Here is an 11749-nt window from a genome sequence, read left to right as displayed (position 1 = left end):
TTACAGTAATTGTCGCGGCAGCAACAGTGCATGCTAAAGCCACAGTTATGACAGCACAGCAACAATGTTCTGGGGTTTGGCTGCAGTATATATGGAGGCCAACGTGATTCTCTGAGCCTTTATTTTCAGGTTTGGCATACATTATGTCGCTGTACAGAAATACTTTATTTCTTTGGTTGGTACAGTATAGTGCATTTCTTTCACAAAAGAAAACCATGATCACAAAACAGGGTTTCTCAAAGTGGGGTTCTGGGTACCCCCAGGGGTCGTTGAAGAGGGTTCCATGGCGTCCCCAGACAAATGAAGAACAGTTTACTGTTTACACAGTTTTGAAACGGTTTAACACAAATCTTCCCTTATGGGGCCCCCCGACACAAAATCTTATCACACAGGGTTCAGCGGCCAAATACAATATGCAATCAATATTTGGGGTCCTTGACATTAAAATGTTTGAGAAGCGGTGCATTAGATACTGGTAGGAGGTGCACCGGTGCATAGCATGTGACACAGAGTCATTTTGTCGATGGGTGACCCTTTGTGATTGCACGCCCATGGCACCCACAGTCGATTACAACATGAATAATGTAATGGCTGTGCAGCGTTTTATTGGTTTGTATGGTAAATATCCCGGGGCACTGCAGGAGTACAACACTATTTGGGTTGTGGGAATGTAATTGTGCAGACAGATCATGAGGGGCAGTCTTTATCCATTATTTTATTTACATCCATCCATCCCTCCTTCTAATGAAGTTAAAAAGTTTAGAGCAGAAATCTCTTCTCCTCTTTCTGACCCTTCTCCTCTCATCTCACCTCCTCTCCCCTCCTTTCCTCTCCTTGTTTTTCCCCATTTCAACGTCTCCTCTCTTTTAGCCCCTCGTCTCTCCCTTTCTTCTCCTCTCTTCTTCCTCCCTCTCTTCCATTCAGTCCAGTAAGTTGCCAGTCTTCCATTTCAATTAAAAGTGGAGATGTCATAGTCCAGGTTTCAACCTCTTATTTTTCCCATATTTTTCTTAGTTTCTGCTTGATTCTCAAACATGGAAGACTGAACGCAGACATAAGGTACTTAGACTTTAGATCTGTAGTTTGGAAACTGGGTTGGGGCCAGCAGGCTAATCACAGGCATACTTTAACTGGGTCCAGTCAGAACAAGGGTGGACAAGAGTGGACTCCCTACCCATGGCTATTATCATGAGAAATGCTTTTGTTTGGGTTTCTTTTACATAAAAAACAGGGTTCACAGCTGAATTGCACTTCCAGGGTTTTTATTTGTTTATGGATCTGTTCCAGTTATTCTTGTATTTATCTGCTTCACTTCAGTGATGCTGTGGTGGGATATTATGTGGGAACTTCCAGTACAACTTGCCACTATGGTTTCCAGTGTTTGGATGGAGAACTTTGAGGTTGTGCTGATTTTAGAGAGCGCTCAGTCAAGCCTCTAAACGGAGATCAAGCCAGTCAGCTCTCCCCGTATCAAGTTCAGATCAAAAACATTCTTTGAATGCCAACAGACACTTGAGAAGTTCATGGTTTGGTTCACCCCATTCAACTCAGTAGAACGTAAATACCACTGCCCAGGATGACAAAGTCGAAAAACCAAAAAAAAAAACTCGAGTGCTGAACAAAGCCCACTTCTAATCCACCTCAAGTGTTTGGCCTAATGCCTGAAGGGTTCCTAAACTATGGTCCCGGATCCTGCAACAGGTCTGTGCAAATGGCTCCCGACACTGCAGAGTGCTGGGATAAAGGCTTCAAAAATGTGTATTTGGAGATCGGGTCAGACAAGGTTGAAGAAGCCTTTAGCTGTGTACCAATGGATTTGTGTTTATGTGGGTGGACGTGGTTTGCCATTTCTTTACCAGGAAGACTTCCAGATGTGTGCCCTGCATAACAAACAGGGCACATGTCATAGCATATACATTATAGACTGCTTAGGATCTGAACAATATGGTCCTGTAGTTTTTTCCAACATCTATGTGATGTGTTTTCAGTTGATATAGAGGGAAGGTAGAGGAAAAGGGGAAATGTGAGTAGGATGTGGTGAGGTGTGTGAGGATGGATGATGATAGAAACACACTTGTGGTCAGTTCCATCATTTCAAGTAGGAAGGATGAGCATATGGACTGACTGGCATGAATCTATGAAATTGTCCGTACTGAAGTGACTGAAAATGTCCCAACGACAGAATTCACTCAAATATAAATTCACCTTTTGACCAGTGACCAGTGACCACATTAGGCCCAGTCAAATTCGGAGTGTTAATTTTAAGTGTGAAATTGACACTCCGAAACCAAAATATGTTGTGGAGCTCAGCTAATCTAAGCAACTACATATCAAAATGTCTTTTAACCCATTAAGACCTGAGGCCGATTCTAGAAATGTTTTCTAAATCCTAAAGGTCCTTACACACCGGGGCGATTTTTTCGTGCGAATAATACGCTTTTTTTTAAAACCTTATAAAGTCAATGCAAGCGTACATGGCGCGAAAAAGCGGAAAAGCGAAGCAAAAAAGCGTCTTTTAATTATTCGGAACGAGTCCGAATTTTGCGTATATTCGCACATTCGCCGGTGTGTAACCGCCTTAACAGTTTTTTGAAAGAAAATATAAAAAATAAATGTTGACGTTTTTTCAAAAATAGCAGATATACAAGCTCGTAGATGAGCTTGTATATCTGCTATTTTTTGAATAGCCAAAGAAATCTTAAAATGACACAGAAGCGTTCCCGGTCTTAATGGGTTAAAGTTGGACTCGAGTTTGGATAAGCTGTTTTTCAAGTGAGCGAACAATGTCAGTTTGTCTGCTGAGTGGGTTAATCGACCGTGGCACGCTGGCGGCTTTGGTATCCGTGGCAATCAGGGAGGTGTTTGGCTTGTGGCAAGAGAAGGCTGACAGTCCGACCGACCATGCATGCTGGAGAGTGGAGACATGCAAATGCACGCGCACACACACACGTGCACACACACACGTGCACACACACACACACACACACACACACACACACACACACACACACACACACACACACACACACACACACACACACACACGCACACGCACACACAGCCCAAGTTGACCACCCAGAGAATTCACTTGTAGAACTCCACTTCTGGCAAATCCTGCCTTTAAAGTATCTTATTTCACCTTTTTCTTTAAATCCTTGCCAGCCTCACAGATTTCAAATATCTCTTATCAACAAGAGGGACGTGCTCTGCTCAGAGGAGGAAAGTTGCGTTAATTAAGAAAAAAAAAAAAGATTACCAGTTGCCTACTTGCCTTTAATCACCTTTAAAAGCGACCATTTTTTTCCCTCTTTCAGTTCACCTTAGAGAATTCACTCTTGTGGAACTTTCTCCCTCCCCCACTGAGTTTCTCTCCCTCTTTCGCTCAGATCTAAAACAGCGAGGCAGGGGTCAATTTGCAGCCGTGGAAATCATCTCTGTCTTAATCCACTTGTGGGAAGGCTCTCTGTGCTTGGCTGCTTAGAGCGCAGCTTTACAATCAAAGCCCGGCTTAAACCCTTAAAGAGTACGTCTGAACTTTAAAAAGAAGCCAGTTGGCTTCCTTGAGGTTCGGTGTTCTGTCTGCCTCTTTTTAATATGCTTCATTTTCTCCACTTCTCTCCGCCTTCACATTTTCTGTCTCAAGTGTCTCCAGTATCTCGCTTTTGTCTCTCTCTCTCTCTCTCTCTCTCTCTCTCTCTCTGCTCTCTTTCTCAAGCATGTTCTCTCTTTCCCTCTCTTCCTTGTTTGAATCTTTCTTTTTTGTTTCCTTCTTTCTCAGTACTACATCTTCCTTTCGTTCTGTCTGCCCCCCTCTCTCTCTCTCTTTCTGTCTGCTACCTCTCTTTTCACAGAGGGTTAACTAAGTATTGAAGTTTCAGACAGGACCCTTTAATGCAGGATTAAAGATATCATGGCCGGATTAGCGCTCTCTCTCTCTCTCTCTCTCTCCCTCTCTCTCTCTCTACCCTTTCACTCTTTTACTACCCTATTACTCATTCCTTTTATTTCTGCTTCCTCCTCCTTCCTTTGTCTCGTCTCTCTCCCCTGATGTCCCTCTTTTTTTCACCCTCTTTCTCTCTGTTCGGTCCTGTCATGTGTGTCATTCAGTCTGATCTGGCCACGATCAAAACCAGCTGCTTCTTACAAAAAGCTACAACCACTTAACACCCCCCTCCCTCCCGCCCCCACCCGGCTCAATCGAAGACAGCCAATCACTGCATAATCAAGGCTTTGCATCGACCAATCGAATCCCAAGGGCCAGCATGGCATGAGCCTCTGCCTGTCAATGTGCAGCTAATGCCTGTGCTGTTTGCATCAAGAATCAAAAATGTACAATCAGTAAAAGAACATGAATCACCAATGAAAGCCTTTTCTGAGAAATTGCAGATATAATAAGACACGTAAATATTTATTATACACTTGTGTAGGTATTGGGACAGTGAGCTAACCTTGATCTTTGTCATTGTGGTCATTGCGATGATCAGTATTCAGTATGGATTAAGACAAAGAGAAAAAAGGTCTGTAATTGAGCTGCAAACCTGGTCTCACGACAAATCCGTCAGAATTCAGTGTTTGTCCAAAATATGTACCTGTCGAGTTGACTCAACCTGCCAGTAATAATAAGACCTTCACTATTATTTGGTTATGGTTAAGCACCGTTATTTTGGTTATTGTTAGGGCTATTGGTTAAGGTTATAGAGCCTGGTTCTATTGGTTGAGGTTAGGCATAGTTCTTTTGTTTACAGTTAAGTCTAGGTATGGTTCTTTTGGTTAACGTCAGGCATGGTTCTTTTTGGTTAAGGATATAGCACAGTTCTTTTGGTGATGGTTAATTACAGTTCTGGTTGAGGTTTGCATACAGTAGTTATTTTGGCTACGGAGTTAAGGTTCAGGTTAGTCTAATGTCACCAAATAACCCTAACCTGAGTTCTGACGGCTTAGCAGGAGACCATGGCTGCTTTATTCCTTATAGCTACGTTAACTCGCAGACAAAGGGACAGATAACTTTAGCTCACTGCCCCAGGACCTATGCAACTTTTCCTCTGCCTGCCTGCCTCCCTACTTTCCGCCAAGCCGACCTGTAATGTGTCCTCCTACCCTCCAGGGCGCGCCGTGTCTGGGGTGGAGCCCACAGTAGACACAGTGGCCGTTCAGCACATCCCTGCCTACTGGTACTATGTGTTGGTGGGAGGCGGCGCCCTCTTGCTGCTGGCCACCGTGACTCTGGTGGCGATACTGTGCTGCCACCGCTACTACCTGGCCACCAAGAAGACCTCCACTAGCCACCACCAGTCGGTGGTGTACCACAACGGCAGCCAGCAGCCCAGTCAGCCCGGTCACCCAAACTACTACCAGAACCAAAACCTTTGCCAGAACCTCATCCACAGCCCCAACCAGAACCACCTGTACCCAGGTGGCGGCGGAGGGCTGGTGGGGCCGGGTGTCGACCCCATGCTCACCATCAGGCTGGATGACAACTACGCGGCCCAATGTTGAGACAAAAAACCCACAACCAATGGACTACGTTTTAAATCGTGCAACTTATTGGGAAGCTTTGTTGGAAGAAATCACTGGAGGGGGATGTGGAAACTACAGCCCCCACCCCCTCACCGCCCCCCCCCCCCCCCCCCCCCCCCCACCCCCTAAAACGAATGAATGAACTATTATAGAGGGTAACTTCACTGGTGTTTCCCATCAGTGGGAATTGACAGATGGTTGGCGCAGAACTATACACATCCCAGTGCATAACGGCTAATCTGATCTACGTTTGGGATGCAACATTACTCGATCCAGGCTGTTCCTATAGCTGGGTAGAATCCAGCCCAAAGATGAGAGAACTACATCTTCCTGGTGTCGACGAAGGAGCTTAACGAACGACATGAGCTTTTATTGATATCCCTTGCTGTGGGGAGAGAGGCCGATTGACTGGCCCGGTGAAAGACTGATTGACTGTCTGTGATCGATTCACTAGCTGTCTGATTGGCTGCAGCGCACGGGCACAAAGACAGACTGTCATTAGACATACGGACAAAAGAGACTGACCCCCCAGCCAGCCAGCCTTAAGGACAAGACATTCTGTAATTGTACATGCAGTATGGGTGCAGACTAGTTCAGACTTACAGGTTGTGAGAAGATATAGTACCTGTGAAGCGATGTGGTTTATGGTACGCTCTTCTATAAATATCAGGGCAGGATATGCCTGTCCGACTCGCCTCTGCAGCTCGGACACTGTCTGCCTCCAAATACTCTGATAGAGGAAGGATTTATAGAAAGGCTCTAAAGGAGAAGGAGGGAGGGCTATTACAGACAGACACAGAGAGAGAGAGTGAGAGAGAGAGAATGAGAGTGCATGTGTGTGTAATATGTGTGTATCCAGAGAGGCACAGTGTGCCTGTGTGATTGAACGAAAACAGTTTGTGTGTTCACGTGTGCTTTGTGCATGTCCACGCGTGACATCAAGAGGACGGAGTGTTTGCGACTTTAAAAAAAAACCTCAGTGTTTGTGTGCGTGTGTGTGTGTGTGTGTGTGTGTGTGTGTGTGTGTCCGTCCGTGCACGTCCGATAAATTGAGGTAGACATGGGAAGAGATAGACTGACTGATGAGAGAGAGCACACTGCACTTGCACAGAGTGTGAGAACACAGTGTGAGAATCAGTGAGGCCCAACCAGCCGTGACAGACACACTGCTACAGACCATGAGTCTGTGTCTGGGCTTTGGTGAGGAAAATAAAGAATCAGTGTTGTGCTGTCGCTCTGCTCTGGTTTTTACACGGGAGGAAGACAGGCTGAGCCTGGTTTACAGCTCTCCAACACACACACACACACACACACACACACACTCACACTCACACTCACACTCACACTCACACACACACACACACACACTAGAGCCCGACTGATGCCAGATTATTGGGTTCGATACCGATCCCGATTTTAGAGAGACCCGAACCATAGATTAGAGACGTTTTGACTGATATTTCTTTGGTCAAAAAGCGCAACATTGTGCTGATCAATTTGGAAAAACTTAGATTTTTTTATTTGACTTAGCTTAGCTATTTAGAATTAGACTTTAGCTTAGATGCTAAAAATGTATACAAATACAAACAAATAACTTTTTATTCAACCACTTACATAAAAAATGTAAACAATTGTCACAATGTTGATGTTGCAATGTGACGTGTCGTGAGCTTGTCCAACATAGCGATGCTGTGGTTAAAAATCGAGACACATCCGCTGCATAATTGCCGCTATACCGATGCCGTCCAAAAAGTAAAATAATGGCTGATACATGGTTTGGGCTCTAGTTACACATCACACTACACTACAGTACACCCACCGACAACACAACAACTCAAACTCACATGCCGACCCACACACAAGCATGCACACAGGTATGGGGTAACTGACACCTACTGTATGCAAACACACACACACACACACACACACGCGTACATATTCACAGATATGCAATCACACGTTAACACATACACATGCATGTGCACAAGCACGCACTTACAGCCACTTTACTTACTACCGGGTCTGCCGTTTCGCTGCATTTTTCAGACGTGGGCTGACCAAGTGTCTAACCACTTAAAACCCCACTATGGTTGAGCGGAGTTCCACAGGGCTCTATACTAGTGTCTTTTCTTTTTTTCTGTTATTGTGGGGAAAGCTTTAGCTGGATTGGTAGCTTATCGTCGATCTGCTATTTTCAGCTAAAACGTTCCCCGCAATACGGATGCTTAAGTGGTTAAACAGCCTCTTTCTCTGGTTTTAAAGCCTCTACCTCCTACGTTTGAGAACGAGGCCGTTTCTCCACACGTGTGTCAAATATTACGCTCCTCTATGTTTGTTTGTTGCCTGGATGTATTGGATGCCTGTTTGTCTGTTACGGTATAAAGTAAACATTGTATGTCCTGTTACACGTCTGACTGGGAAGGAATGGAACCAGCGGTCAAATGTATCATGTATTTAAATACTTAACCCCCCCCCCCCCCCCATGTGGCACAGACATGATTGTTGTTTTTATTGCAGTCTCAATGATGAAGGAAACCCAACCCCCATCAGCCCGTCCCCCGTCCCCGTCCCCCGTCCTGCTCACAAATCACTAATGTTAATGTGTTTGAACATAGTGTTTTGAACGTCATTTTCCTGACACAGTGTTGATGAAGTCGGTCGTTATCTGTCTCTAATTCTCGTTTTCGCGGCGACCGTGATTGTTTGGCGATCCTTTGCTGTCCATCGCTCATCAGTTGTCATGAATGGTATTTGTTAACGTCATTGTGCAAGAGAAGCTCTCTTCAAAATGTCCAGCAGTTTAACGGTGCATCAACCTGCTATCCACCACCTGTTGCTTTGTGATTAACCTTGTTGTTTGAGTTGTTACCATATCGTATCCATCGCCTGTAGCTTGGCAAGGAATGTTTTTAGTTATTCATGCTGAAAGATAATGTTACAATCAATGATATTCAAGTCTGACACCATTTTGCATCAGTGAAATGGCACAACTATGTATATATACTGTTTATACAGTGTGCATACGTACAGATAGAAGGTGTTCATATTGTAGTAATGGAGTGAGCAGTCCTTTGCAGGCTCTCTGCAAAAGCTGTCCCATCAAAGCAGTGCTTCTCTGTTCTTCCTTTCCATCACAAATCCTCCCAAAAACATGGCAGAGAGAGAGAGAAAGAGAGAGTAAAATCTCTTTCTCTGTGGAGCAGGGTCCATTAAGCTAGGCTCCCTTTCCCTCCAAAGAGTGCACCAGAGATGGAGGGAGATGAAAGGAAAAGAAAAGAAGGAAGAGGGAAAAAAGCACTCCTCTTCTTTTGCTAAAGATAGATTTAGTTTTTTTCTGGTAGAGGAAGGCTAACAGGCAGGCAGGTTGAGGGTCTGGACTGAAGGTGAGGTTTTTTTTTCTAACACAAAAGCAGATGAAAGACATATTTTGGCAGAACAGACACACACACGCACACACATGCACACACACCACACACACACACACACACACACACACACACACACACACACACACACACACACACACACAGAGACACACAGAGACATACATCTTGACCAGCATTAGCCTCCATGTGGTAGCTGGGCATCCAGGATTCCATTAAGCTTATAGAATCAGTTAAATCATGTAAGGTGTCATTCATTTCCACATAACTCTTAGATATCCCTTAGTTTTTTATACGCTGGACAATATTTATAGTACTTTTCAATTACGGTATCCCTGACTTTGCATTACTGTTGCGTTCCATAAAGTTGTGTTTTTTTGCTTTAGTCAACGGTTACATTTGTGGCTATTTTGTGCTTGCATACCCATTTTCTGCGTTCCCAGGCATCCGCCTGCAATAGGCTGAGCTTGTGTATGATTTACAGATTATATGAGTCATTCTAGCAGCCCCGTGCCTCACCCTAATCAATGTAGGTCTTTAACTCAAATCCAAGAATGATATATGATTGTATTTATATACTGCTACACATGCAGGTTTGTCTCTCTCTCTCCCTCTCTCTCTGTCTCTGTCAAACTTTTTGCAAGATTTGGAAAATGGTTTGGCGTCTCGTCATGTGGTGCTTTTAAATCAACCCCCCCCCCCTCTTGCTGGTTCTCTTTCCCTTCTCCATCACAGATTACTTTGAAACCCTTTAATATTTCTAATTAGTTAATGGAGCCCATTGCATTTATAAAAACCTGCAGTAAGCATTTATATCCCTCTAGCCCTCTTATTTTCTTCTCTCTCTCTCTCTCCCTCTCCTCCTCCTCTGCTCCACTTCATGGAGAAAATATTAACGAGTGAAAGCACTCAAAGGGGTCCTCGGGCCCCCACTGGAATGAGCCAGTGTACACCCAAAGAGCCGTCCATGGCTGTGCCTGAATAAAGCAGAAAAAAAGACCCCTTTTCCATTCTTCCATTCTGCACTAATTGGATAGAAGAGATAAAATGAGACTTGGGGGGTTGTGGGAAGTCTTTTTTTTATATACATGATTCTATCCATGGGGCTGTAAGGCAGGATCATTAGAACGTGTTCAACTGTCCTCCAGACAGTCTGTCCACTTCTCTTTTCTTTACCCTGTGTCTTTTATCATCCTTCTGCTGGTGATTTCATGTTTGGTTGGTAATGACAGCCATTCAAGTTCACCATGAGGACTTGCAGCGGTGGAAGAAGTTACTTGGAAATATTAAGTAAAAGTAGCAATGCCACAATATAGGAATACTCTGTTACAGGTAAAAGGCTTGACCTGTATCAAGAGATATTTCAGTATCTGTCAAACCTCTTCAAAAATAGCCAATCGACTATTTTTGAATAGTTTAAGTACATAATAGGGCTTTTATATTAACCCATTAAGACCTGAGGCGATTCTTAAAAATGTTTTCTAAATCCTAACTCTTTTTTTTTAATCTTGAAAAAAATAATCACGATTTTTCAAAAATAGCAGATCTACAAGCTCATAGCGCGGCACTCTGTGCCGCGCTATGAGCTTGTATATCTGCTATTTTTGAATAGCCAAAGAAATCTAAAGTGACACAGATGCGTTCCAGGACTTAATGGGTTAATAATTCAATTATGCAAAGTAACTAGTAGCTCAAGTTTTCAAATAATTGTTGTGGAGTCAAAATTTGAATCTGAGATGTAGTGGAGTAAAAGTATAGATAATGAGAATCAAGTACAGTACTTGAGTAAATGTACTTAGTTACTTTCCACCACTGCTGAAGGCTCTCAGGGCTGTTGAGAAACCCTGAAGACTGACAGATTAGACTGTTTCACTGGCATGGATTAAGCCTCTTAGATTAGGGAGTACATCTCAACAGAGATCTCATATCAAAAGAATGAAAGTTGTACCAGCTCCTCACACCACAGAGCCCCACACTGGAGACAGATTAGTTCTGACATATGTCCACTGATCGTGGGCCAGATGTGTGCTATGCTGAAGGATTGAAACATTATTTGGAGATGTGCTCTTTACCTGCAGGCTACACTTGAGTTTCCTCAAGAAAATGTCCTCAAACAGGCAAAAAGAAAAAACATTTTCCCTAGGAATTATGTTAAGAGCTCATTGTATTGAGGGCTCATGTGCTTTCAAACGTCATTCTGGTTTCACATAGTTACATGTGGTTGGACCTGTCCTGAAAACCCATGTTTCTCTTTGTTTCAAATTCTTATGTTTCGTCCCCCAAACCCAATGTTTGTAGCCTCAAAATGTAAATTTGAAGAATGAAGTAAAACCGAGCCTTTTGAGTTTGAGGGGGGGAATCCAAATGCTTTTCACATTTGAGTGATGAACATGATTTCAATGCGATGTTGATGTTGATGTTCTTGTTTCTTTTGTTTAGTTTTTTTGATATCTTTGCAATGGAGTAGCTCCTCCTCAGAAGTCAGGTAGTAACTTCTCTCAACATCTATGTGGTTGATGCAGCAGAACCAGATGATTGTATCAACCAGGGATAAAACCTTTATTAGCCCTGAGTTCTTGTAAAGTAAGGATAGCTTTGGAGTCGCTCCAACTTAAAAATACCAGCCTGTGTGGATGGTGAGCTGGTTAAAAAAAAAAATCCATCAGTGGCCTCAACCACACCACTGTTCTATTTACTGTGCACTTTTTCTCCTGCCTCTGTGAATGTAAGGCCTTGACTGTGATTGTCTCTTTGACTTCTTGTTTATCAGGGCTGGGTTTCATTCGCTTTCAATTCAGTCCAGTTGAGTTCAAATGAATGGACTGACGGTTTTTGGACGTGTTAAACGT

At 43.6% G+C, this 11749-nt stretch overlaps 1 protein-coding gene across 5 annotated transcripts in view; it reads left to right on the top strand.

The window, feature by feature from the left end:
- Window positions 1-11749, top strand: part of nrp2b (neuropilin 2b) — a 140823-nt gene that overhangs the window by 122379 nt on the left and 6695 nt on the right. Inside the window, exon 17 of one of the 5 annotated variants that reach the window (XM_080412819.1) lies at window positions 5105-6332. The exons of the other annotated variants lie outside the window; for them this stretch is intronic. Within the exon in view, the coding sequence (XP_080268945.1) occupies window positions 5105-5496 (392 nt within the window). The 3' untranslated portion in view covers window positions 5497-6332. Of the gene's footprint in view, window positions 1-5104; window positions 6333-11749 lie in introns of those variants that run through there. 5 annotated transcript variants of the gene reach the window in all.

Source organism: Gymnoscopelus braueri (genome assembly GCF_963280865.1).
Source record: "Gymnoscopelus braueri genome assembly, chromosome: 18".
Lineage (NCBI taxonomy): Eukaryota > Metazoa > Chordata > Actinopteri > Myctophiformes > Myctophidae > Gymnoscopelus > Gymnoscopelus braueri.
The sequence above is the reverse complement of the archived record's forward strand: the minus strand, read 5'-3'. Positions and strand labels throughout refer to the sequence as shown.